Source organism: Strigops habroptila, chromosome 3 (genome assembly GCF_004027225.2).
Source record: "Strigops habroptila isolate Jane chromosome 3, bStrHab1.2.pri, whole genome shotgun sequence".
Classification (NCBI taxonomy): Eukaryota; Metazoa; Chordata; class Aves; order Psittaciformes; family Psittacidae; genus Strigops; species Strigops habroptila.
Window position 1 is genome coordinate 59262513 of NC_044279.2, and position 26927 is coordinate 59289439.

Genomic DNA, 26927 nt, shown 5'->3' on the forward strand with positions numbered 1-26927 from the left:
ATTGAAAGCAAAGCACTCCAATGTTATGTAATTTCCAACATATTTTCAGAGGGGTACAGAAGTAATAACTGTTTCACTGCCTATTCTAATGTCTGGATACTGAAAAATATTTTATCACAAGATTTTAAATATTTGGTTTTAAGGCTGCCTGCAGAAGAGAGGGCTGATTGAGGGGGTCAAAGCACACCAATGCATCAGGGAAAACTTCCCTCAGACCCATTTGATATGATCACCAATAACTGTTTACAGTGAAGACCACCACCACACCTGTAAGTTCTAGCCCATTTTTTCCCCCAAGACTGAAGGAGGAAAATAATGATGTGCAGATCAGCATATAGAGTTTACTGCTTCCACAGTTATGTACATGTTAGAAGAGAAGAAATCTGATGCTGCCAAATTACTTGCAGTTCATCTCAGCTGTAGAGGTCCTTCCACCAGAGCACCTCCAGTGCAAGCCTACCTTTTCCTCTTCCACTAAACAAGCATCATACCTGACACAGCAATTCACAGAGTTGCCTTTGAAGCAGTTCCCATCTCAGTGCATTAGCAGTTGCTATGAAGAGACAATTACAAGTCTTACAGGGTTCCTTATAATTTGATAACAAGTGGTTGGATGTTTTGGCATCTTTAAACCTGACTACTGCCTATCACAAACTCATTGTTCTTTGTTTTAGTCTATTTTTATGTACAAAAGTTTTTCACAGGAAAGAGAATTTTAAAAGTGCATTTTGTTTTGAGTATTCAATCCTACAGAACACTCCAGGCACTTTCTCTTCCCTGTAGTTACATTTCCCCTTGCTATAAGGAGAGGTGCAATGCTTCCTTACATCATCAGCATAAAGGTGCCCCAGTTCCCTTTAAGACCCACAATTCCATTACAACTTATTGAAAGAAAAGCATTTGTCCTTCCAATTTGACATCCTGTACAGAAGTTTTAAAGTCAACAGGCTTTATGTCATACTTAGAAACATTCTTTGTTCAAGTTTAGCAATGCCAGGGCCTGCCTCTGGTGACATCTACCTTGACATAAGTCTATCATAGGAGGCTTTCGAGTCTATCAAGCTGTGGCTTTTATACCACAGCTAAATAATGGGTGGAGTGGTGGTGAAAGGAGATTTCATTAGCACTGTCACTTCAGTGCCCGAGCTAAGGCAGCTCGCAGAATCTGGTTCAGCTTTTTCACTGGATGAGGGCTGTAGCAATTAGTGGCAAGGCATGATTAGACATCTGAAAAAGAAGGAGCTGTGCCAGGCTGACTTAGGTCGAGTAGTAGCTTCCTTGACCAACAGGTTCCCTAATTTCTTATCTCTTACCACGCAGGTGGGAGGAAGTAGGGGAAACAGAGGGCATGGGTTGGTGGGAAAGAGACCACAGCCCAGGCCTTCGGTCAGAAGTGACACCAGACCTGTCTGGCTTTCTGCAGGAACCAATATAAAGCATTGTTCTCCTCCACTCCCATCCTTGCTTGTCATCCCTGTTCTTTACAATATTTCACAACTTCACTACACATTTACCACTTTATTTCTATTTATCTACAGAAAGATTTCTGCAAACTACCTGGAATAATTTAAAGCCAGGGTCTCAGCCATTTTCAGGGTGGTGATGTTATGGGGGAGTCTCTGAGGGTTTTTTAATTATCTGGGGGTTTGTTTTCTTTTTTTTCCCCCCTTTTTTGAGTTACAGTGGCATCAGTCTCTTCCACATGCCTGAAAAGAGGGATTCTCCCTGTTTTCATTGACTCTAACTCACTTTGTATAAGATCTTTATCTATTCAGAACTGGAAAAATGACATGCTATTTCTATCTTTATGACTCGTGCTAAAACAACAACAACAAAAACCAAAAAAACAAAACAAAACAAAACAAAAAAATCAACTCCACACTTTGAAGGAAGCAGTAAGCATGAAAGCAACACAAGAACACACACATGAACAGTGCCAAGACACTGGTCAGAAGTCACCAAACAGAGTCTGGAACTGTGTCTGCCCATCAGTGCATAACAGTCATGCCTTAGAGCCAAGACATAGGGTCCCATGTAATTTTTCTACAAGGCAAACTGTAGTTTCACATAAAGTTGTTTCCAATGCACACATATGTCGAGCATCATTCACGTTGCCCTGGACAATGCATGCAAACCTCCAATGGGCTTAATTCAGTTGAATTTTTTTCCTGTAAGCAAGTGATACACACTCCTGAATTTGCAAAGAAAAAGGCACGTGTGCTTGAATCAAACCACTGCATTCTCTAATTGCCCAAGCTGTTAGGGTGTTGATGTTAGCAAGTGAGCAAGATGTAATATGAAGTTTCCATGGTTCTGTAGAAAAAGTTGTGTGTGTATGATGCAATGACATGATTGCTTTCTACTAAAGAGAGCAATCTAGTACCATGCAGTTATTCAAAAATAGAAAGCAAACCCAAGCAGAATGCTGAACAAAATCAGATCTATTTGGTTCAAGGAGCTTAAGAAAGAGGGATGATTTTGTTAGGAATAAGGTGGAATATTCAAGTGTGAGGACAGCACCTTCGGTAAAGAAGTGCCAGTGCCTCCCATGGAGTTACTAACCCTTTCCTCCTAAAACTGCAGATTTTGTTAGGAGGTTCTGCAGCTTGGGTCCAGCCCAACACCCACTCATTGAATCCCACCTGACTCTCAGCCCAGATGCCATGGCTGCAGATGTCAAAGGAGAAGGGAAAAAAGAAAGAAAGAAAGAAAAAAAGAAAGAAAGAAAGAGAAAAACAAACGAAAAGGACTCCAGAGAGCATTTTACCAGATGACCTGCAGGTCAGCCCTACTACCCCCTGCCATAACTAAACCATAAAGGATTCGCCCATGCAAGAGTGAAAGCTGGCACACCACCAGTAGTTACTCACTTTTCTGGTTTTCCACCTTTTCTTGAAGCAACTGGCAAGTGCTTGTTAAAGCTGCATTCACATCCTTGAGTTTTTGCTGTTCAGAAATGGCTTCCTCTAACTTGCTTTTCAAGGATGCGGCTTCCTCACAAGCAGAGTGAAATGCTTCAACTTGATCCTTTGCCTAAGCAGAAACCAATATTTAAGAAAAAAAGAAAGGAATAAAAAGAAAATAAAGCAGCCTGGCTAACACAAGGAGCTTCTACAGTTCATGTAAATGAAACCGAACTGCATCTGTTCTTTCTCAGGAAGTGATAAAGCTCCCTCTGAACTTCTGCATTTTTACACTGGGGTGGACTGTGTATGGAAGCTATTTTTGGGCTTTTTTCTCTTTTTTTTTTTTTTTTTTTATTTTTTTTAAGCCACCACAAATATGCAATGCTGCCTCTTTCATCAGCAAACTGTTGTCACCACCCCCTCAAATTTTACTTCCTCTGCTGGTTCCACTTTTGCAGTGAGGCACTGCATTCCGAACATGCGATTTCCTTTCCGAAGGGCAGTGATGCATCGTACGTAGCCTTTTGTATCTGCTTGTTCGTTTCCTGCATAGAAGGAACTAGAGCATCCCTTACCTGTTTGCTGGCATCTTCAAGCTGCTTCATAGCTTTTTGCAGCTCTAAACCAAGGGCTTCTGCCTGGCCAGCAGTTTCTTCTTGTAACTGTTTGACAGTTTCTATCTCACGTTGCCTGCAGGGTGGAAGCACGCAAACCACAATCCGTTACTGACATTTTAGAGCAGGCATGCCCGGGAGATGACACATGCTCGTTGTCAAGACATGCATCAAGAACCACATTCAGCTGTTACATACTGCAGTTCCCCAGGATCCAGCACCACAGACCTGGTTCTTTCTAAACACAATTCAACCCAGTAGGCAGACAAGGCTTTTCCACAGCTCCTCCAGAATTAGGAAAGGGATGGAGCTTTTCCCTGGTTTTTCCCCAGCTGAACAGTGCAATGGCTGTGCCAGCCCCAGCCAGCTGTTTATCAGCTTCTGGAATACCCAGAGAATTCTCAAAGAGCAAGAGCTGGCAAGCAGATGCTACCAGGTCCAGTGTAAAGATGATGGCTTTCAAGGAACCCCTTCTTTTCCATTGCAGAAACCCTTTGCCCATTTCTTCTCCAACTTACCTTCACATACTTTTTTTCTTCTTGCTACCACCACAATTTTGAAGCAGAGAGGCAGCTTTAAGAAATAAAGCTATCAGTATTTTTATAAGCTCTTTCCTGAGTGAAGGCAGAGCACGTGGGAGGTCTACATTAACAATGTTAAGCAGAAGGTAAGTCAGGCAGAAGTGCAGTGTGACTGCTTCGTGTTAGCTCTCAGGGATGCAAAGCCCTAGGAAGCTGCTTACACCCCAAACCCAGGTAAAGGCATGTGTGCAAAAAGTTACGTTTAGTGTAGGATAGCAGAAGGCTGACACTATGTGTGAGCTTGTCCAGAAAGACAACAAGTTCAGACTAGTTGTTCTGGAAAAACACACAAACACCCCACAAAAAAGCCAAAAAAACCCAACCCAAACAAAAAACCCAAACCCAAACCAACAAAACTGCCTTGGCTAGCTACTTTTCTGAATGTCTGAGGAGAGGAGGGAGGGTGGGCAGGCAGAGTTTTACCCCTGCTGTCTTTTGCTCCCGTATTTGTAACATCAAAACTCATAGCAGGAGCCATGTGCTAATAAACTAAAATTTAAAGTTACATTTTCATATTTAATGAGATCACTATTGAAGCTATACCCTTAATAAACTCAAATATTACATTGTCTGGCCTAGCAATTGTCTCCAACACAATAAGACCTGCAGGCATATATTTTACAGGTCTTGTGCTTCACACAAAACCAGCAGTTTATTTAATGGTGGCACTTGCTAGATAATCAGTGCCCTCTTGCTTTAACTGCTCAGTCTGTGGTCTCCCTGGTGTTTTCAAAGACATCTCCAAGATCGTGTGTTAGCTCATACATAAACCTTAACTCCCACATAGTGTAAATGTTATGCTAAAATGAGATCAACTCTCCAGAACATCACATAATTTCCTCTGCGAAATTTCTTCAGAATTCAGTAAACTTTGTTCCACAAGACAAAAAAAAAACCAACCCAAAACCACCCCCACCCCCCAAAGAGCGAGGCAAACAACAACAACAACAACAACCTGAAAACAGAAAGACACACTGCTTTGAAGGGGTACCTGGCAGAGAGCTCTTTCCTTAGGTGAAGTTGCTCTGTCTTGGTTCTCCTCAGGTTGCCTGCCATTCGAATAAAGTCCTTATCTAGGGATTCTTTGTATTTTTCCAAGAGGTGAAGTTTCTGGATCCAAAGGTGTCTTTTTTCCCCTAGTTCTTGCTTGAGGGCCTGTGGAATTTTGAAACTGAGTTGCCACGTAGTTAGATGCGGAGTAGAGGCAGGGAGTAAACCAGAGCCATGGTGAGATAAGAATTGATTTCTCTGCTCCACCATTTAGGATCATCAACTACATTCAACACTATCAGCAGTAAAGAAGGTGGATGACTGACAATATTTTGCAATCTGATCACACAACATCTAGTTGGGGGGGGGGGGGAGGAGAGAGGGAGAGGTAAGGAAAAATACATGTTAATAAGGAAGAAATTATAAAGGAGAAATGGGTGTTCATGTTGTACAGAAATGTTTTGTGCAGTCTAATAGGTTAACAAAGCTACCTAAACTTCAAACCCATAGCTTCTAACTCTTGAATATGATGGGATGTGGGGATAGACAGGCTAGACTCCTGCCAAGTTTTAGTACTTTAAGACTTTAAGATGGAGCACTGCATAAGCTTGCACAAGAAAACGTACGCCTTCAGTATGCCAGTTCAATTTGACAAAGGGCTCCCGCTTTTTTCACAAGCTTACTTTAAATCAAAAGCTATTCTCAGCCTCTCTTTCTAGGTAGATCTAGGGTACACAGATACTCCTCTTCCTCTTTGTCCCTTGTAAAACAAATATACAGTTAGCAAGTATTTATGGTAAGCATGGCAAGAGATTACATGGTACACGAGGCAGTCTTAACAACTAACCCCAGAAGAACTCTATCACAAGATGTGCAGATACAGCAACGGAAAACATATTTCACAAGGGAAGTTTTAATAATGACTATCTTGCAGGAAGCATTAAAATGGATAATTTAGACTTCTGTGACCATTTCCTCAAAGTACAACTAAGCCCATTGGCACCAATTTGGGCTGTGTTACAGCAAAATAAAACCCAATCAAACAATGGTAAATGCATATTTCAGCTTGAGCACATATGTAGCAGATGAAAAATGTCCAAGAGATGACTCCATGATGAGGGCTTTCAGTTTTGCCTCTGATTTGTAGAAAAAAAAAAAAAAAAAAAAAAAAAAAAATATATATATATGAGAAGAGGGTAATAATGAGGTGTTAAGTAACAAAGAATCCTCTATTTCTCGAAACAGTGACTTGCAGTGTAAAGTACTGAGAACAAAGAATCCAGTCCTCTTTGTCTGATCTTGTTCAACTGAACATATGAAATAGAGAATTATAAAGAATGCTTAATGAGAGTCAAACAAAGGTCAGGTAAGAATGAGGTTGCTATTTCTAGGATTTTACATTAGTTCAATGGGGAAAACATTAATTCTAGAAACATGGGCTACATTATCTACTTGCTAGATAATGTTAGAACCGAAAGTTATTAATGATCTTCAAATGAAAAAAAGCTCATCAAGTGTCATGCTACAAAAAACCCTAACTGCTTGAGCCAGATAGGTTTACTAGGATGACATGGAACATGGCCATATGCAAATGCCCACATCCTGAAGACCAGTTTCTCAGCCAAGGCAGGCAGCACTCACTCTTAGAAATAACATGGTTTTGACACATAAGTGTCATAGCCTTAGCAGGGCACATGTGACAAAGTGTTATCTTCCAGGAGGAGAAGGGTGAAATAGTTTTTACTGGCACCATCTATGTATGCTTAAATACATGTATATATGCACAAAAGCACAGGCACACTTTAAATTTGGTCTGTGAATAATATACTTTCAACATGCTTAAAAATATTAAACCCCAGCAGAACATGTCCATAATATATTTCACAGGAAATGGTGGGGAAGTGGTTAGGCTTTAAGTGGGAATACGTAGTCCAAGGTTTAATTCATTTGTCTACAAAAACTCTCTCTAAGGCTAGAAGAAGCTACTTCGAATCTTTCTTTTTTGGATCTACTGTTGTTCGGCTCCATCTATCATATTTCCCATACATCTGGCTTGATCTATCTAGGTGAAGACAGTACCTTTGACATGAAGTCACTTCCCATGCCTCCAAGTCTCAGAAAGATGGGCCCTTTTATTGCTAAAGAATCTTGTTCTTTGATCCTCTGTTAATGTAGTTTCAAAATGCATCGCTATCTAGGAGCCAGAATAGGATTCATTTGCCATGGTCAACTCCAACACCCACACCAGAAGTTGCTAGCTTCACATGTTTAACAGGAATACGATCCCAACATGCATGGTAGGTTAACAAGCATTTTTCAGCTGTGACAGCTTTGAAAGAGGAAGTTTTTATTCAAGACCAAAAAGCTACAGCAATGCATGAGCCAGAAGTTTCCTAGAGTCTACCCAAAGCCACACCAGGGTGAAGAGACCAAGATATTTGCACTTCCTCCAAAGGGAAGCTTTCAGGATTCCCATAAAAAAGGAAAAAAACAAACTAAAAAAGCTGGCTGCAGGACTGGGTGGCTTCAATGATTGCTCCTGGTTGCCCAGGAAAGACGAAGAGGGCCAGTTACAGCATTTTGCAACACTAGATGAAAAGGATAGCTTTCTGCTTGAAAGCTGACAGCTTAAAGCAGCACATACTGTGAAGCCACCTGCTATTACCCAAGTGGGATGAAGTGAGTTTTTGCATCTTTTAAGGAGCTGAAAGACAGCATTAATATACAGTTTGGTGGAGTTTTCTATAGCAGTGTTCCTAACAACAGATTAGCAAGAAGAAGCTGGTTAGAGAAAAAGCTTCATCTGGTAAGATGAAAATTTCAGAACCTGTGCTGTTACACAGGAGTGAAGGAGGGAACAATACCAAGAGTTGAGCTGTGTCTGCAGACTGCTGCTATCACATAGGGAAGTTATTTTTGCCAGTTACCTTGAGCGAAAGTCTTTATTTTGAAGCCTCACAAGAGGTATGAGTAGAAGTAAAAATACATTAGATTAAGTTATAAAAGATGGTTTTGTAGAAACTTTTCCTGTAGAGTGTGTCCAGAAAAAGCAGAATTCTCTGCCTTTCAAAAGAAAGCAAAACACTATGAAGATTTTGATTTGGAAATCTGGTTATAAAACCACTTCCATCCTCCTTGATGGTGAAACCATCTTCCACTGTAGTCAGATTCAGAGCACAGTGGAAAATGGGTGTTCAAGGCACAGAGAAGCAGGTAGTGGGCAGAAAAGCTTCATAGCTCACACAGTATAGCTTTGCCATCTGACCTTATTTTCCTCCTCAAATCAACTTGCTTCATCTACCCTTTCCTTCAAGCATAGTTTTAATGAAGTGAGCTCTTGCACAAGACAAGACAGGAAAAGCACAGTATTGAAGTGAAAAGCAATCATCCCCTTCCTCCTCCTCAAGGGAAAAAAAATAAAAAAAAAAAAAAAAAAAAAATAGTTACAAAAGATATTTCTCTCCATACAGCCATCTCCAACCCCCAGACTTACTGCTATGATCTCAAATAATTAATATACATAGCATGCAGCAGCAAGATACCCACCTCAAACTTTTGCACAACCCCACTATTTCATAAAATAGCTTTAGAGAAACAGTTGCTTACCACAAGTTTTCTTTCCCAAGCATGTTGCATGTTCACATTAGAATCTTTTACCCATTGTAAAGAAGCCATTACCAGCTCCTCTGCTTCAGAGGCTTCCTCTTGCTGAAAAATGAAAAAAACCAAACCAAAAATCAAACAAACAAAACCCCAAACCAACAATGAATCAACCACCCTTCAGCCCCCCCCAAAGAAAAAGCCAACCCAACCATACAAACACCAAACCATGACATTTCTAATACTAGTCTGACACAACGCTGCCCAGAATCACCCAGGTTATAAATGACAGTGTTAGCATAGGTGCCAAGTGACACGGTTAGAGTGAGTATGCCCCCCCTCCACTCCCAAAGCCGCTATTCTTATTTTTTCAAAAGAAGTAAACATGATCCAATTATCGGTGCTTGGAGAAATCCCAGTTAAAAGTCTGATAGAAGACCATATCCTTATTCACATGAGCTCTGCCACTGACCAGGTTTTGCATGAGAGTCTTAAATTTTTCTCCCCCATATTCAGGTCCCTGAAGTAAAACCAGCACTTCACAGTCCAGTGTTTCATCCAGGGACGTCCATTCAGTCTTGGTAATCTTTGAAGAGATAGAAGAGCCAGCTAGCTTATTTTGACATCTCCTTATTACAAACCAACATCAGTGACATTTAGACTTCTCTAAAGCATCCCTGTGTTGTATTTACCAGAAGGTCAGAGCTACTGAAACTTGCAACTTGTAAAAGCTTTTCATGTCATGGGGATTTCAAAAAAAACAAGCCAGCCAAGCTACTGAGCGATCCAATGTAAATTTTTACATCAGGAGTAGGCAAGAGGAAGTCGATAATTAGTTATCTTTATTCAGAAGAGGCTTTACCAAGTGATGAACAAGCAGAGCACTTACTTGCTTTAAGGTGATTTGATGGAATTGTGTCTCATTGCAACATCTGAGAGGTAAACACAATGACTCACTGTGGCTGTGGGGAGCTACAATAGGGGACAGTACATTACTTTTGAAATGGAGCTGCCTAGCCAAGTATACTGCTCTTTTCCAGGCCTGTAGTTTTATTCCATTAGTAGATTTTTTTCTTTTCATGTGGCAAATGCTAACTCTTTGCAAATGCACTACACGCAAAAGCACAGGCAAGTCTTACAAGAAAAATCACTGCAAGAGCATATATTGGATATCAGCTCTGCTACACAGCTTGCATTTGAAGGGAAGACAGCACTGTAAGGAAGGATGGCACTCCATGGAATATCTTTAGGGAAATGGGCACAGAATAGCTCAGATAAAAATCTGAACCAAAACCATAATGTACATATAAATTATTTTTGGGGTTTTTTTTCAGTAGTTCTTCATTGGAATGCTGGAAAGCTCCAGGAACCATAAATTAGAGACCAAGTTTCCAGCATTATGTGAAGTTTGTCTGATCAAAAGTGTAGCTCCCAGAAGTCACCAAACCACATGCCAGGTGTTCTGCAGAGGACAAGAGGGACACTACAATTCCAAACTGACAGGCTCAACTGCAGTACTAAGGTTGTGTCAGCCTGTACCAGACTCAGAAGGATGCCTCCCTTGTCCTCCTCTGAGTTACTATCTAAAGACCTCGTTGGGGGAGTGATCTCCCCTCAAAGGTCAGTCTCCATTGCATCTGCTGAGGAACAAGGACAGATGTTTATCAGAGTTCCTAAAGAATAAATTAGGTGAAGACTCTACAACCTTGTCAAGGTGATTAATGTTTAATTTTCCTTTTCACTACATTAGATCTCAAGGAAAAAGAAGTTTGCCCTCCTGCAATTGAAAATCATTGTTCATATCTCGTGTAGGCAGTACAAGAAGAAAATGGACTGTTACTTTCCAGAGCATATTAGCCTATATATATTTGACAACTCATGCCTTCTCCTATCAGTCTGCCAGCAACATGCATGACCCTAGCTCTTCCAGATTTACTTTTAAAGTGTCATTTTTTTTAGATCTCTAAGTGGTTTTTTTGTTTTTCTTTGTACTTTCTGCAACATACTTGGGACAATAATGTAACCTTCATATTCTATGCTTGCATAGTAGGATTAATGACTTCGAATTCCAAGGCAATCTAATGATCTACAGGGAATGAGCTTTGTTCTTCCCAACTGATGCAAGACGACTGGAATGATATTCAAATATTTGATTCATACCTCAGAAGACTGAGCAAGTTCCAGTTCACAGTGCAGTGAATTTGTCCCTTCAGGAATATTACTGTTAAATTTACACAACAATGGGAAATTCAACCCATTTCTAAAAGAAGCAAGAAAAAAGATAAATAAATAAAATGCATCAGCCCTTTTTGACTTTTGACAAACTGTATTTCCTGGGACTTGTTAGCAATACTCACTTAATCAGCTCTTGCTGCATGTGTTGCATGTTCTCCAGTAGCTTATTTTTTTCTGCCCGCAAGGTCTAAAACATACATCAGACCTGGTTAGAGCATTAGTTTGTCATGCAGAATAGCAAAGGATATGCATGCTCTCTCCTCACATAGTCAAAAACTAAACTCAGTCCCGTACCTCTATTATTGAAGAACACTCCACAATGGTTAACTTCAGTTCTTTGATGTCCTGCTCCTTCTGCAGAGATTGTGGAGAAAAAAAAGCCTTTAAAGGACACAGCCCAATAACTAGCACATTGAAGTGCATTTGTAACACTTCTAGCTATGATGTATTGTAACCAGAATAACACTATACTCAATCCTACATCACATTAGTAAGCTGTGCTATTTAGATGTAAGCAGCAACCAAATTACAGAACACAAAGATAGCTGCAAATTTAAAATAATACAGTGGATTACCTTGCATATTGGCTAACAAAGCACTTGGATGACCTTTTCTATGTAGCTCCTAAAATTAAGAAGAAAGAAAATATCTTTCCAGGTGCTACGTTTTGTCACTTACCTGGTTTCTGTACCAGCATTAGCAGCTTAAGCTAGACAGAAGGACTCTTTTTAGCTGAAAAACTGGACTATGAACAAGAGGTTTAATCCCAACTGATCGTTAAAACACGTTGCAATGTTCAGAGTTTATTCTCATTAGGTTTCACGATTAAAGACATAGGGTGTAACACTCATCAGATTAAACACCACCTAATGAAAGAACTGATAGCGAATATATCAACCCTCATAGTAAGACTGAGAAGTTAGTAAAAGTAGTAACTTTCTTAGCATCACAAACTAGCAATGGGCTTCACTCATGTTATGCCATTACAACAGAAGACTGCACAGGCAAGCAGAGAATTTCTTAGAGAAAACAGGAATTTCAAAAGCAGGAGCTCTGGTCTTCTCACCCCTTTTATCTACAGTTCTTCCTACTCTTTATTTTTAAAAATAGTTGATGTTTTTGAAAGAGATGAAATACACAGAAAGCTAAGTAGGAAAAGTGAGGTTATAAAACAAAGTTTCCAGCCTTAGCAGAGAAAACTGATGGATGGTGCTGAAGGTTTAAAATAAAAGAAAAATAAAAAACAATAATAATTTAAAAAAAAAAAAAAAGATGTGTTTTCTATCTTCATGTACCTTCCACAGGCTTGGAAAAGAAAGGTTGCCATAATAACTTTCAGTGACTGACAATCCTATCCAATCTACTTTTGTATAAAACGTTATTAGAGGGCTTTTTTTAGCTTACACGTAAGCCCTTATACCATAGATCCTAATGCCAACAAGTAAAGTCAGTTTTCCATACCAGTTTCTTCAAGATTATACAAAATAGTCACCTTTATCTACAAGAACATGCAATCTGCCTTCAAAATTACCATTTAGTCGGTAAACTGAAAAAGCCTTTTTAAAATTAAAGGATACTAAAGAGGCCACAAAAGTTTTGCATCATTCAAGGAGGAAAGAGTGAAAGTTATTTAAAAACATAATAAAAAGAAATAGTTACTTCATTTGTGCCCTTACGCTGCTTGTGTCAAAAAAACCCCAATTGGAAAACCAATATATTTCAACCCTATTAGAAAACCACTCTGGTACAAAATTAGTAGCTGGATCACACTGAAGTTAGGTTGCCACTCTTTGAATTCAGCTGTAAAATTCATTTTTACAAACAGCCTAATAGTCATATATTTCATCAGCTGATTTAGAACATGTCGTGCTAAATAAAAACTCCATTAGCCTAGAAGGCTATCTGCATAATTCATGAATCCAGAGAATTCCAACACCCTTACATAGTCTTAAGTCTTTGCTTTCTAATACAAAATACAAGTTTAAAACCAACACCAGAAATGTTTGCTCTTCAGCAAATCTAGGTAACTCTTCCTCACTAATGAAAGAGGACAGATTTGCTTTTCTATTGGGCTCTAAATCAGTTTGGCACAAAATTTAAGCAATTGAAGTAAAACATAAAGGGAAGGATCTTCTGCAGGTACGTTCTTTCATCAGCTGTTAAAGGAAGTAGCCTTTAGAAGCTTCTGTATGTTTTTCTGAAGTTTGCAAGTTTGTTTTGTTGTAATAGGTTTGTTTTGTTGTAATAGGTTGTGCTTTTTTTTTTTTTTTTAATTTTTTTTTTAAATCAAAATCTTGAAACCTTTAATTATGCTGACTCATTACCAGGTCCTAAAGCAGTTCTCGCCTACTTCGAAGCCATTTATAGGATCAGGTTCTGTAGTGTGAGAACAGTATAAATAAAAGTGCCACAGTGAAGACTATTGCCTTGCCTTTTTACAAAACATCCCATAATCAGTATTTTCAGTCAAGACAATAAAGAAGTAAGAGCAACTAACCTGAATCAAGCTTGCCTCTTTATTCACCACAGTGGTCTCATAGAAATGCACTTGGATCTAAAGAATGAAAAGATCAAAAATACTTCCTGTCATTGGTATGCACTATAACACAAGTCTGTTCCTGTGTCCTACTTGGAAGGGAAAAAGGATATTAACATTCCTGTTTTAGAAAAATCAGGTTCTTTGAGTACCTTGGATGGTGTGCTTCAAAGTTCAAATCTTGTACGCAGTTACAAGTGAAAGCTTTCTCAGCTTCCACAGTTATCTTTGTTTCGTCTTGTCTGTTCAGGGTGATAGTTTCAGCAAGATCAGTCAAAGCACAGCTTTCTAACATATTTTCTCAAATAGTGGGGAAATGGTTTCCTAAAAGGAAACATTCTTTCCTTAACGGAAATAATGAAACTGTGGACTGTTTATATCATCCTGATTTTTAGCCTCCAGACAGCAACTTAATTAGTCAAAGCTGTCATGTTGTCCAATTGCACTGCAGCTCTTTAACAAAGACAGGTTCAGGGCTGTCTACCTTCCAGAAGCAAGAAATTCTTCTCACTAGACACAAGTAGTCTATCGGTTGTCCGTTTGTTCCTCCTAGAGTTGAAATGCTTACTTGAAGTTCTGCCGCATTTTTAGACAGCTCCAAAATCTTCTTTTGAAGTCCATCGGTATCCATGCTATTCCTAATATTCTAAACAAGATAGAGTGTACAGGCACAGCTGAATTCATTGACAGCTTCTCCTTGAAGAAACTAGGCAAAATGGCATCTCCACCCCCAAGGTGCTGCGTACTCTGAAGCACTGCCAGTATTTATGCACATGCATTCTATGTGCTTGCCCCACTGAAACTGTTTCTGCTCCTCTCTCCCCTCATTTCTCTAGAGCACTGTTAAAGAGAAAACCTCAAAATGTGATTTATAAGCAGACCTAGAAAGCTAAGGAAAAGCTTTCAGGCCTGCAGCATGAGAATTATTTTAGGAAAGATGCAGTTTAATAGCTATTTGGAGTTATAAGCTTTTCAGAAAGACTAATCTTGAGCACGGTAAGCGTGCAAAGGACAATGACTATCATGTTTGTGTAATAAGATTCCCAAATCCATGAAGTGCCTCTTTTCACTGCTATGCATGATTTAACTTGTTTCTCTATTTCATCCTAAATAGTCGAAGATACAGGCTGTAAGCAAGTATTAAAACATTTGATCACCTGATAAAGTAAATATTTTATAAGCCAGTTTTTAACAAAATAGTGAATAGCTCTTCTCTGAACAAGAAAACCCCAAACAAGAAAAGAAAAAGTACACATTAGCAGTATATTCCCTACAAGCCTCATATAAGTCCTTAGCCAGTGCCAATGGCTCTAGCTGCAAGTGGAGCCCTCTGCCACTGTGTGTTTTTTGGAGTTACATTTCTATACAAGATTCCTCCTTTGTATCTTAAAGGAGGGAAACAGAAGTGAATATAAAAAAGTGTTAGATGGAGACTGTTTCAATATAGTTATAATATTTATAGCTGTGTTAACTAGAAATATTTTTGTCTATAAAGCTTTGAAAAAAGCTTTGAAAAAGAGGGAGAAAAAGCAGCTGTTTATCCCTGTCCCCCATGTTTCCCCCAACCTCGTATCCTTACTTACCCAGCAGATGGAAAGTCTGAAGCACAGTGCAGCTTCAAGATACAGAGTTTTATGATAAGTCATCCTTGTAAAATGAAAGATATCTTGATAACCTAATTAGCATGTCAGGCTTCAAAGTCTGACAAACATTTAATTTCTTAACAGTGCGCTTTTAGTTAGACAAGAACATGTACTTGCAAAGTCGTGATTTATTTTACCTCTTCCTGGAGAGAAGTAACTTTGATGATGAGTGACTGATTTTCTTTTTCCTGGTCAGGTTTATTAAAAAAAAAAAGAAAAAAAGAAAAATTGTTTTTATCATGTTAAGTTCAACATTCAAAACCAAACTGAGCCAGAGAGCAACAGACCACGAACACATCCAAAGCCCAATATGAAACTGTGATGTGGCATTCCTTTGCTTCAGAGAGCACGACCAAAAAGGAAGTGCTGAAACTGATCCAATTCATGAACCTTCACTGAAGCGTTTGACACAGGCATTTCAAATCAGAGTAAAAATCAGACCACTAGATGATAGGAAGGAGGTGTTAAGACCAGAGAGAACAAGTCTAGTTGTGCTCATGCTTGAATAAAGACAAATCTGGAAAGCCTATGTGCTACACTACGCTTCTTTCATATCAGACATGAAGAAATGTAGCAGTATCCCGTGTGGTGCCTCCACTGCACAGGGAACAGTTACTAAGGGACTTATAAAGCACAACTACAAAACTTCTAATAATATTTCTCTCTCTCACCCCGCCTCCTTCTCACAAGGCAAATTACACATGTGATCTCATGATCTCAAATTATAACAAATCAATAATATACGCACACTGCAGCAGGATAGCACCAAAAAATCTTGTGTTCTTGCTTGACATGGAAGCCTTTTATTTCTAAATACTCACTATGAGCAGCACAGAGCACTGTGGAGCACCAATTTACAGCTGCACCCACACAGCAAGATGCAGAGATGCCACTGTAGTGTGAACAACATGCATGACAGCAATGCAAACATATGCTCTCCAGAAAGCCTACAGTCTGGTGTCTGGAAACACCCGCCAAAGCTGCAGCCACATCAGCCTTGTTACCAGGCTGCTTCACACCTCTTACAGTCAACACAGGCTTTGCTATTCAGGCACCTGGGGTTCAATCCAGATACTTTCATGTAGGCAGCTTGTGCTCTTTGAGACACATCAAGGTGTGCTGCTTGGCTTCCATCTGCCAGTCCAGAATGGAAAGGTTTCTCATAGGTCCTTGTCATATGTGCCAGCCCAGATGGACATTGGCAATAACCTAGGGTGTTTTGGAAAACTCGTGTGGACATCTGAACTAAGTCTCCTGCCTCTGCTGATTCTAGAAAAGTTGTGTGAATTTCATGATGGCAGCACAAAAGTTGTTGCCTTCAAGCATAACTATACGCAAGACTGGCCCTTTAATTGTTTTCTTAATTCCAACTAACACTAGTTAAAAAAAATTTCACGTTGTTTTTATACAATTAATAAATCACATTTCAAAACCCTTCAAAAATTTTCAGACCTACTGGCACAGAGGAGCTCATACTGCTGATTTTTACAGTCTGAGCAACCATGCTGTTGTTGGAGCAAGGTTGTAAGATGTAATGTACAATGCAAGCTAAGAAACAAGAGCACCTACTAGTTGTTTATTCTGCCAGAGAATCTGCTGTCTTTTCTCTTCTGACAGGTTCAGGTTGTTTTTTGCTTCTTCTAGTTCTTCTTCCAGTGATTTGGCTTTCAGCACAGACTGCTGCATGCTGCATGGGGGGGAAGTAAATCCGAAGAAAGTTTAGAGAATTACTATTGGTCATTAGATAGGCTTGAAATACCAAGAACAGTATTTTTAGAAGCCACCAGGGACTTTCTTTGGTACAGATATTTAACAGATCAACAATCAAGCACAAGCCTGTCATTTTTGACCAATAAGTAAATGTTTATGGACTTACCCTTTATTTATCACCCCCTTCCACTCTCACAGTAAGGGATGAAACCCCAGGGAAATAGAGCATCCAAGATAGTGTGCTTTTGTTTGCATTCACCTGCAACCTAGCTTGTTATAGTCAAACATCAGGTTACCTGAGCACATAACCTCATCTTCACAACACTTCATTGTCAGCAGTTAGGGAAACCAGTGCAGTTTTCAAGGATAAGATCTGCATCATTTTCTTATCCTTATCTGATACCCCAAACAATGTACATTTAACCAGTGGGCAAGGTTGTTTTCCTGGCTAGCTCTAGGCTGCAGAACACCCCAGAGCACATGGTCTAACATGAGGGCATACATCCCACGCCAGCTACCCTGCAGGACTCCTGCCTTAAACTCCCCAGAAGATGTGGGAATGGTTTGGCAGGTCACATGACTATATCACACTTGAATTAATTAAGTCAGATGAGCATTATGAATTTATCATAGAATAGTTAGGGTTGGAAAGGACCTTAAGATCATCCAGTTCCAACCCCCTGCCATGGGCAGGGACACCTCGCACTAGACCATGTCGCCCAAGGCTCTATCCAACCTGGGATGGAGCATTCACAACTTCCTTGGGCAACCCATTCCAGTGCCTCACCACCCTCACTGTAAAGAACTTCTTCCTTATATCTAATCTAAACTTCCCCTGTTTAACTTTGAAGCCATTACGCCTTGTCCTATCGCTATAGTTCCTAGTGAAGAGTCCCTCCCCAGCATCCTTAGAGGTCCCCTTCAGATACTGGAAGGCTGCTATGAGGTCTCCACACAGCCTTCTCTTCTCTAGGCTGAACAGCCCCAACTCTCTCAGCCTGTCTTCATACGGGAGGTGCTCCAGCCCCCTTATCATCCTCGTGGCCCTCCTCTGGACTTGCTCCAACAGTTCCATGTCCTGTTTATTGCAAATAAACGCTTGTACTTGTGGCATTGATGGGTCCCCAGGCTGCAGCAACATTAAACTAGTAAGAAAACTCAGTTTAGTTCCTCAAGAGACTAGCAAAACAGCTCTTAAATGGTCATCTCCCCTCTGCTTGTCAGCAAGCGTGTAGGCTGCAATTGGGAGCCTTGCAGTGCTTACCTGTTTTCTTAGTAATATTAAACCTTTTTAAAGATTATTATTCCTAATCTTTTTTTCTTTGATTTTGCTTTACCCTAAGATTTTGCCTGTGTGCACTTGTAGCACCTTATGCTGCAAGAACCAGTCTATAAGATGAATGACTGGTTTTATAGGAACCAGGAGGTACAGAGCAGAAAAATCAAGTTGTTGAAAGTTCCTGGCATGAAGCACTGGTGAGTTGCTGTCATGACGGAAGGCTGGACCACTTGGGAAAAAAAGGTAGGTCTGTCCATGTCTATTACATTGTAGACCTGGTGCCATCAGGGTCTCCCACCTCTTTATTTGTTGACGTAGATCCTCATTATCTGCCAATAGCTTATTGTTGGTCTCATCCACAGCTTCCAGTGTGAACTTCAGCTTGTTGTTCTCCTCCTGAAGTTTCTGGTTGTTGTACTGCAGATCCGCAACACAGGTTATCAAGTCAGAAGTCTCCCTGTTCCAGTAACCAAACAAGGAAAGATTGAGAAAAGTGATTTGATCCAATTTAGACTTTTTAAAAATCCTGATGCTGTGCTGCACTGATTGGAGAGGTGAGAGGAGAGCCCACAGAGGACTTATTGTGCTGCAGTGTACTGTCATTTGTTCTGCACTGAGATAAAAGATCACCTCCAGATCAGTTCTCTAATTCACCAGGAACCGTTTTTGTTTTAAGTACTTTTTTTTAATGCTCCTTGAAATGAAGGTGTGCCACCAGATTTTCAGGCGATAACGTCTTCTATCGTGTAGGAACTTGGGGAAGGGAAGGTACTGGTTTAAAAAGGAAAAAGAAACATGCGGCAAAACTCAGATCACAAGGAATTAAAGAGGCAAATGGACACAGAAGGACCAAGATATCTATAGGAAAAATTACCAGTGTGTTTTTAGGTCTGAGCAGAAGCTGTGAGGAAGAATGTGGTAGCAACAGTAGCTACTGCAGACATGTCAGCATTAGAAACTCTGCCAAGATAGTTTTCTGTAACAATAGTTCTAGGAAGTAGCTCTCAAATAATTGAAAGCTAAGAGTATGAACTTCTGAGAAGGAGTTGCTTGAATGGACTTACATGTCTCCTCTAGACACATCACCCCCAAAGGCCTCCAAGCTTCCTGACGTAACATTCATCCGGACAGGTGTCTTTTTTGCTGAAAGAGTGTGTGCGTGTGTTAGTTGTAGATAGCATAGAGTAAGAAAATGGAGTTTTCCTAAATAAAAACAGAATAAAATGGTCTGCACCTTCAGGAGTGTTTTTATACACTTTAGATTCCAGGTCTTCCATGCTTGCTGTTGGTTCCTCAGTGGCACCATCTTCCCTGAAACAAGCAAGCATCAAGAATCACAAAATCAGCATGACACTGGATCGCTTATCAACTTCACAAATTTAAAAGCTTTCAGCCAAAACCCACACTGTAGTCAAAGTATTCTGATACCGTCTTTGATCCAGAGTACAGAAGGCACAAGCCACCATAGAACTTTCTACTCTTCTGTTTTTACAGAAGATTTTATGAGATAGATTGATAAAAAGTTATTACCATTTACTCTTACAGTCTTCAATCCACTCTTTCATGATGGCATGATATGTTTCCAAGTCCATGGAGATGTCTTTCTGATCTGGGTCAAGCATGTTGCACAGCTCTTCAAGACCACTATCTTCCAACCCCCGACTGGTTGTATGTCTCAAATAATCAACTATCTTGGAAACTGCAACTTTTCCTAAAACAGATACAGATGTTCATGTGCCAGACTCTGAAGTCTAGTAGGCAACTATAAAGAGCTGTAGAAGGGCAAGCTACTCATCTGCACTAGTGTGTATTCAATTGTCCTCAAGAGCTGTAGACAAGCAACTGATCCCTGCAGTTCTTCCAGAAAGGAAGAGCTTTTGTTTGTTTTTTTAAATACAGAAGTATGAAAATCCAGTTTACTAATTTTTTGGACTCCAGTTTAAGAACAAACTGGACACATTTACCATGCTACTATTTTCAGGTCTCTCATCAAATTGGGCAAGCCCTGTGACTAACATTGTCTTACTCTACAAGACAACTCCTTTCTCTACCACTTAAAGTCATGTTTGAGGTGGAAGTCAAAGGAATTCTCTCTTGCTCTGAAGTTTCCCAAAGTTCTATTTTCTAACAAGAAAACGCCTAAAAGAAATTACAGTCATTTCCAGTAAGGTCAATTACTAAAAGCATGTTGTTCCTGTACATCCCCTGCACTAAAATAAAGCAGAGATGAGCTGGGGGGGAAGCGGACAGAGGAGGGAAGAGACAAGCACCATGCAAAAGAGGAACAGACATCTATTCTACAGCTGCCACACATACAGCCACCTAGGTAAGGGAGCTAGTCAGTCTATCATATATCATGTTTCAGGAATCATAACACAATCTCAACCTTGAAAATTTGTTAACAGGAGAACAAAACAGAGCAAGGAAAAGTCACTGGCAAACCTGTTTGGTCTGCGTCACACGCATAGAAAATGGTGGTCAGTAGGTCTTCTTCACAGATAAAGCTCACATCATGCGTGGTGTCAGTTTTGTACCCCAGTGACTGCTTCCATCCTATGAAGGATGTGTTTGTTATCATCCATAGTAACTTTCATGCACAACAAAAACCACATTCAAACTCATATCTTTTTATACTAAAGGCAGACTAAATTAATAGCCAAATCTCTTCTCCACAAAAAAGGAATTAGCAGATTTGAGTTTTTGACTTGACTCATTACTTCCTCACTTTTTATCTTCACATTAATAATTTATAGAGTAAATTTAAGATTTTCCTCAGCTCTTTCTGCAGTCTTATTAAATTTGAGCAATTCTAAAACATATCATTACTCGTTTAAGTAGTAACTAAACGTCATCTGTGCAGGCTGAGTGTTCAGCTGTCTAGGATTTTGGATTGGGAGGGGTTTTTTCCCCAGGATTTTTACCTCTTTCATTCAAAGATAACCTCTTTGGCACAGGAGACTGGTTCACAGCACTTTCTGACTTTTTATCAGGTGTGAAGTAACATAAATTTGGACTTGATGTGAGATACTTCTGTTCATGAGGCACATCTTTAGTTTCAATATTTGATAAAGCAGACAGCTTATTCTGAGTATTAGCCTCTCTGGATCTGAAGTAGGATGGAGAACAGTTCTCCATGGCACATACTGGCATCCATGAGTTGCTGGATCTCTCTTTTCTTTTAACAATTGAATATGTAGCATTTATAGGACTGGAGTCAGACATGTGACCAAGACAAGGTGACAGCAACTGTGGGTCTCCAGAGAAAACGCTGTCGCAGCTGGGACTGATTAAGTGCGGATCAGTACTGTCATGACTTCTGAAAGTTCTTTTCTTCAGTATTTCTTCTAGGTTTTTTTTGACATTATATTGTGGACTGTCAAAGTTCCGGGACTGAAACTTTGGTATCTGCAAAGCAGGGTTAGAGACTTGGTCCATCATTTGGATAGATTTGATCTTTCTGCATATACTGTCCACTGGGTTATGACGCCGTTTGTTAGCTCCAGGTTCTGAAGACATTATCAATTCCCCTCTCCTGCAAAATATCTGGAAAGAATAGGGACAAGATATAAGAGTCAGGATGATCCACAGACACATATTCCCTGAGCCAGTTTTTCTGTTCAGTGGACTTGGAGCTTTGGTAGTAAGTGGTTTGAAAATCTTTGCTCCACATACCAGCTGCGACAGAAACCTTTAATCTTGATATTTAGTTCTTCAGGGAACTAGAAGTCACACCGATTTGGAAAAGGTGGGGAAGAAACAAAGAAACACTTTCTGAAATCTCACTACTTATTCTCAAATACAATAACCATGACAAGGATGGAGGAAGGCAGAGGGGGGAGGAACAAAAAACACCCCTGCAGAACTCCCTGAAACCTAGCAGCTGATTACGTTTTTAGATTAAAGGAAGGACTAAGCAATATTACTCAGATCAATTTATCCCAAAGTGGACATTTTGTTTTTATACAAAAGAAACAAAACTGCTCACACAACTTTTGTAAGTATTACTTCCGATCACATCTATAGCAGTTTTTATTTCCCTGGTTCCTTGTTTTTTTGCTCAAGTCTAATAACTGTCCAGCTATTTACTGCAGGTATCACCTACAGCTACAGACATCATCAGTTTCTCATTTCTTTCTGTGGCTTCATAGTCAAACCACACAAGTCAGTTGAAGCATTTTGAGCCTGCAGCTGTCTTGAAATCACCTTATGACATGTTTCAGAAGGCAAGATTTAAATGTAGTTTACTTTCAGGAAAATATTAGGCTGCCTTTCTGGGTTTGCTCTTTGCAGGTACTGGGTTAGGGGTAGGGTAGGAAAAGGAAGAGCAACAAGAGTTTTCGCATTTCATGAGCCTACAAGACCAAAAATTAAAACCCAGTTGTTTCTTTTACCAATTAGCCACAACTACAGCTGTCATGCCACCACACAGGGAATTACCCAAGAAACATACCCTACAGAGGCACATCATCCTATTTGGTTTTTTATTATCTATTATGCCAGGCAATATTTAAAAAGGTGGGTAGGTAGATGGGTGGGTGTGTGTGACCAAGGCATGGAAAAGTGCATTTTGCAGCACTAAAGCCACATTTCAAGTGAGACATCAATCTCTACTCTGCAATTTGCAACCACCACTGAACTGAGTAGTTAAGAGCTTTTGTATGACAGTGTCTCACTGTGGATTTCACTCTCAGTTTCTCACCCCAAAAAAAGAGGGAAACAAGTAATACTACCTGAAGTGAGCTATGACATCTACATCACTGTAAGAGATATATTACTAAAATATTACTCTACCAGATAAAGCTAGCCAAAGCTCCCAAGAATCAGATTTTAAGTGATACCTTGCACCCAGTGTTGCAACTACATACCTACCTTCCACTACTCTATCACTTCCAACTCCTCAGTTCTGAAAATACACTGTATTGCTTCTCCAAACATGATTATATACAACATTAAAAAGCAAAATCCAAAACACACACAAAACACAACACTTGCTTTAAAGTAATAAACAGGGAAGCAGTGAAGAGTCCAGGATATGTTAACTATATAACCTACAAGACTGACAACAACCATCCTCAGATAAAACCTCAAGAAAAACCATCCTCAGTAAAACCCTCTGGGACCAGGGTTTTACTTGTAGCCATCCTATCAGAATAGCATTGCCACAGACCAGACTTCTGTTGTGGGTGGAGAGGAAAATTAAACAGCATCTTTGTAAGTACAGCTCACGAGGTAATGCGTGCATGCGAGAGGGGCTGACATGGCTGCTCACAGGGGCAGAACACTAGGCTCCTTGACCCTGAAGGGATTTCCCCCTGTCTAGTACAAATATCATCCTGTCCCCAAAAGGATATAGACTTCACTGAACTGTGTCTTCATACTCAAACTCTGCATCAAGAAACCAAAGGAAGCAACCTCTCACTCCCCAAGAACTTAGCTCCCTGTTTTGGGTAGAAAAAGCAGCTCTTTTCCCAAAACCAGCATCATGTTTTGCTAGCGCTTAACACAAGAGTTGCCACTTGTATAATCTTGTGAGGCAAAGAGAAAAAACCACATGTAAATATTTGTTAATCTAGATTGCAAGAGACTTAAACACTCAATGTTTGACTTAAAGTAGTTTATTACAAACTTCCTGCATGCTAGCAGCTTGGTTTTATATAGGCAGACTCAAGATCTCTAAGTTTATTTTTCTATCATTTTTTCTCTAAGTAGTAACATTACACTAATTCCTTAATTGGATAAGTATTCCTTAGCCACAGGAATACTTCAAAAAATAACAATAAGAATTTCAGGATAATTTTAAAGAAGAGACTGCTTTTTATTATTATGGCTGTTTCAAAAGATTTACTCCTTAAAAATAAGTGCTAGGGAGTTGAAGCAGTCTCCTATCTTAGAGATACAAAGAAAAACTTAAAAACATTGCAGTTGGATTTGACTATGTTCTGTAAGTACACAAGAGCCTTCAAGCAGATATAAGTAATGCTACATTAAAGAATATTAGTCTTTTCACTTACAATATGTTTATAAATGCTGCTTATAAACACCCATTTAAAAAAAAAAAAGCAGTCCAAGACCTCATACTTACTCTAGCATATGCAAAAATACCTTCTTTTCCTCTTTAGTAGAGAGAACACAGAGTAACAAAAGCTATTTTAGCTGTTCCTCTGAGGAGGGCTACCTGAATGGCCTTTGCTACTCAAATTAGCGAAGGACTCATTTGCTGGGAAATCAGCTTTACAAGGTACACTTGTGGGTGCCACTCACCTTTAGGTCTGAGAGGGGCAATGAGCTGCAAAGAGGTGCAAATCAAACATCACTCCCAAGCTTTCTAGCCCTTCTTCCCTTAACCCCATCTCTCCTGCAGCTGTTAAATGAATTACCTGGAATTTCATATGCATCCTGAAGTTTCTGTGCTACCTTACCCTTATTTTTAAAATGATGAGGAAAATAATGGTATAGCTTACTGCTGTGTCTCAACTCAGGTGCCTGGGATATTTCTAACTTACTATTAGCAGTCCTTTCTTACTTTCCCCACCTACTGCAGCGTTTCAGGCAGGAGCAGGTCTCTCACAGCTTCTCTTGTGACAGAGCAGAGTATCCAGACACTGTATACATTTCATAGTTCTTACCACTTTTTAAAGGAAAGCAAACATTGAAGTCTTTTTGACTGATGTATTAAAGAATCTCTGTGTTACTGTCTGCTCTGCACTTGGTTCTGTGAGGCAAAAAAAGAGTTTTGTCATTAGGACTGTTAACCAAGTCCTCTCTTTAGTATTAAATTCTCAAAGAAGATTTGCATTCTAACAGTGTGGATCTTTAGGTATATGCTGTATAAATAACTGGAAATAGGATAATGTTGTGAGGGAATATTATTGCCTGCCCAGTACCAGGGCATACTAACTGCACAGCCCATCAGACTTCTCCAGACACTTGGAGAAATGACACATCCCAGTCTACCACAGGCTAGGAGGGTGGTGGGGGAGGAAATTCACACCCTCCCAATTTGCCTGGTGTGCAGTTCAATTCATCTGGCTCACGGCTCATCTTTGCTATGCTACACTGTGTTTTGCTTAGAGGACTGTGGACTGTGCACTTTTGCTCACTGTGGACTGAGACAGGTAAGCACTGACAGGCCTGGTTGAAGTGGTTTCCACGCACATTGGGAACATCTGAAATGTGTGTCAGTTCTGATGACCTGGTGCGTCAGGTAGAGCTATTTATTTTCCCCTAGATTGGGCTGCTTCTTCTAGAACCAAGCTTTGTTTCAAACAACAACGTTTGTTGTTACAACAGTGTAACACAAAAAATACTCTCATTTTAGTAGCATTCCTGTTCTCTGCATGGTAGGATTAAAATACATGTTATTTAAGGGTAAACCTCTTGTTCAGTACACATGGGTAAATTTTGAGGACAAATGTTTTCACTATTTAATAAATCTTAATGCAGTAGAGCTCCTAAGTTATTGGTTTCTCTTGAAAATACTCCCCAGAGTTTCCTGTTTGGCCTTTAATATTTTCCTTTACATAAGTTATGTATTTTGCATATACTTATGTGTATTTCTATATAAATGCATAAGCACCTCCCCATCCCTCATGGCATGCATGGGTAAAGAAAACCATTTTGCCCAAGAAGCTGCACATTTTGTGGACCATGCTCGCAGAAGTTGGGCGCTTTGTCTGCTAAGAACATGGAGCAGGCTCTTTCAGTCTCTCACACCTGCCTGGTTATCGTGCAGTCTCTCAGTGTAACTTGCCTTTTTTTGTCTCTCCCAATTCCATCCACTGTTTATAACAAAATGTCAGCATCCAGCTGCTCAGCAACAGCCTGCATTTCTTGCCCAGCTCCATGGGTGAGACTGTGACAAACCTACTGTTCAGCCAAGAGGAGACAACTGCATGCGTAATGCTCATCATTCTTCGTAGCCCGCTAGGTAGCTTCTTGACAAAGACAAGAATCCTCTTTGCCAAGTTCATGGGGGTGGAAGAAAAGGTCAGATGACTCCTTGGCCTTTGGTGCTTCTGTCATTAGAGAAACATATGTTCTGTGAGGTATGTTCAGTAGTGTCTGCCTGTCTGAAGAACTGGACAGCTTCCACTAAGGCACTTTGTAAATGGCTGTACTTAGCTGGTCAGGTCTCTTTTCCAGCTTGCAAATTGGATAAAACTGTTTTTCAGCTAGTTGTTTTTCCCTCGTGTTTGGCCCAGACTTGTCCATTACTGAAAAAAAATGTACCATAAGAACACATCTTATGATTCACTGAACTTCAGAAGTAGTACCTCTTTCTGATGTGTACACCTTTCGAATACTTATGGATTTCTACTCTTTCCTAATACTTTTAAACATCACTCACACCACATAGCATATTTAACTTATAATTATCCCTTGAAGTTCTTCTCTTTCATCAATACACTTCTGAAAACAGTAGTGGCTGGACCTGAATGTAGCATTGATAAAATTGTAGTGCTGAACAAAGGCTCTGTTACCTTTATTGTAAGGCATTTACATGATCATTAGCAGACTTTTCTACAGCTTGTTCTGTACCTCAAGTGGTTTTTAGTACAGTTCTTCTCATACAGTCCAGAGAAAAGAAGAAAAGCAACACTAACAACTGTGCAGTAGCGCTGGAATCAGGCCTGCAGACTTTATGGTTCTAAGTGTGCAGCAGCTTAGTTAGTTAGATGAATTTTGGGCCAGCAGCTAATGGCCTCTGTAATCATGTACCTGGTTTATATCAGAAAGTACCTCTTCCCTTCAGAGCTGCACCATGAAAATACAACTTTCCAGAGAAGTTTAAGATGTTCCTGCTTATTGCAGGGGTGTTGGACTTAGATGACCT

The 26927-nt window shown here is 39.9% G+C and overlaps 1 protein-coding gene across 1 annotated transcript in view; it reads right to left on the bottom strand.

Annotated features, from left to right (window-relative positions):
• The window catches only part of IRAG2 (inositol 1,4,5-triphosphate receptor associated 2), a 40106-nt gene extending 18496 nt beyond the window's left edge, over positions 1-21610 (bottom strand). Inside the window, exons 1-19 of the mRNA XM_030479179.1 lie at positions 21016-21610; positions 20537-20647; positions 19625-19805; positions 19329-19405; positions 19159-19237; positions 18393-18551; positions 16675-16792; positions 15243-15293; positions 14031-14108; positions 13424-13480; positions 11221-11280; positions 11049-11113; positions 10852-10951; positions 9146-9277; positions 8698-8799; positions 5093-5256; positions 3482-3596; positions 2871-3033; positions 492-553 (exon numbers count right to left, since the gene is read on the bottom strand). Of these exons, the coding sequence (XP_030335039.1) occupies positions 492-553; positions 2871-3033; positions 3482-3596; positions 5093-5256; positions 8698-8799; positions 9146-9277; positions 10852-10951; positions 11049-11113; positions 11221-11280; positions 13424-13480; positions 14031-14108; positions 15243-15293; positions 16675-16792; positions 18393-18551; positions 19159-19237; positions 19329-19405; positions 19625-19805; positions 20537-20647; positions 21016-21610 (2469 nt within the window). The remainder of the gene's footprint in view (positions 1-491; positions 554-2870; positions 3034-3481; positions 3597-5092; positions 5257-8697; positions 8800-9145; positions 9278-10851; positions 10952-11048; positions 11114-11220; positions 11281-13423; positions 13481-14030; positions 14109-15242; positions 15294-16674; positions 16793-18392; positions 18552-19158; positions 19238-19328; positions 19406-19624; positions 19806-20536; positions 20648-21015) is intronic.
• Between the last annotated feature and the right edge of the window lie 5317 nt (positions 21611-26927).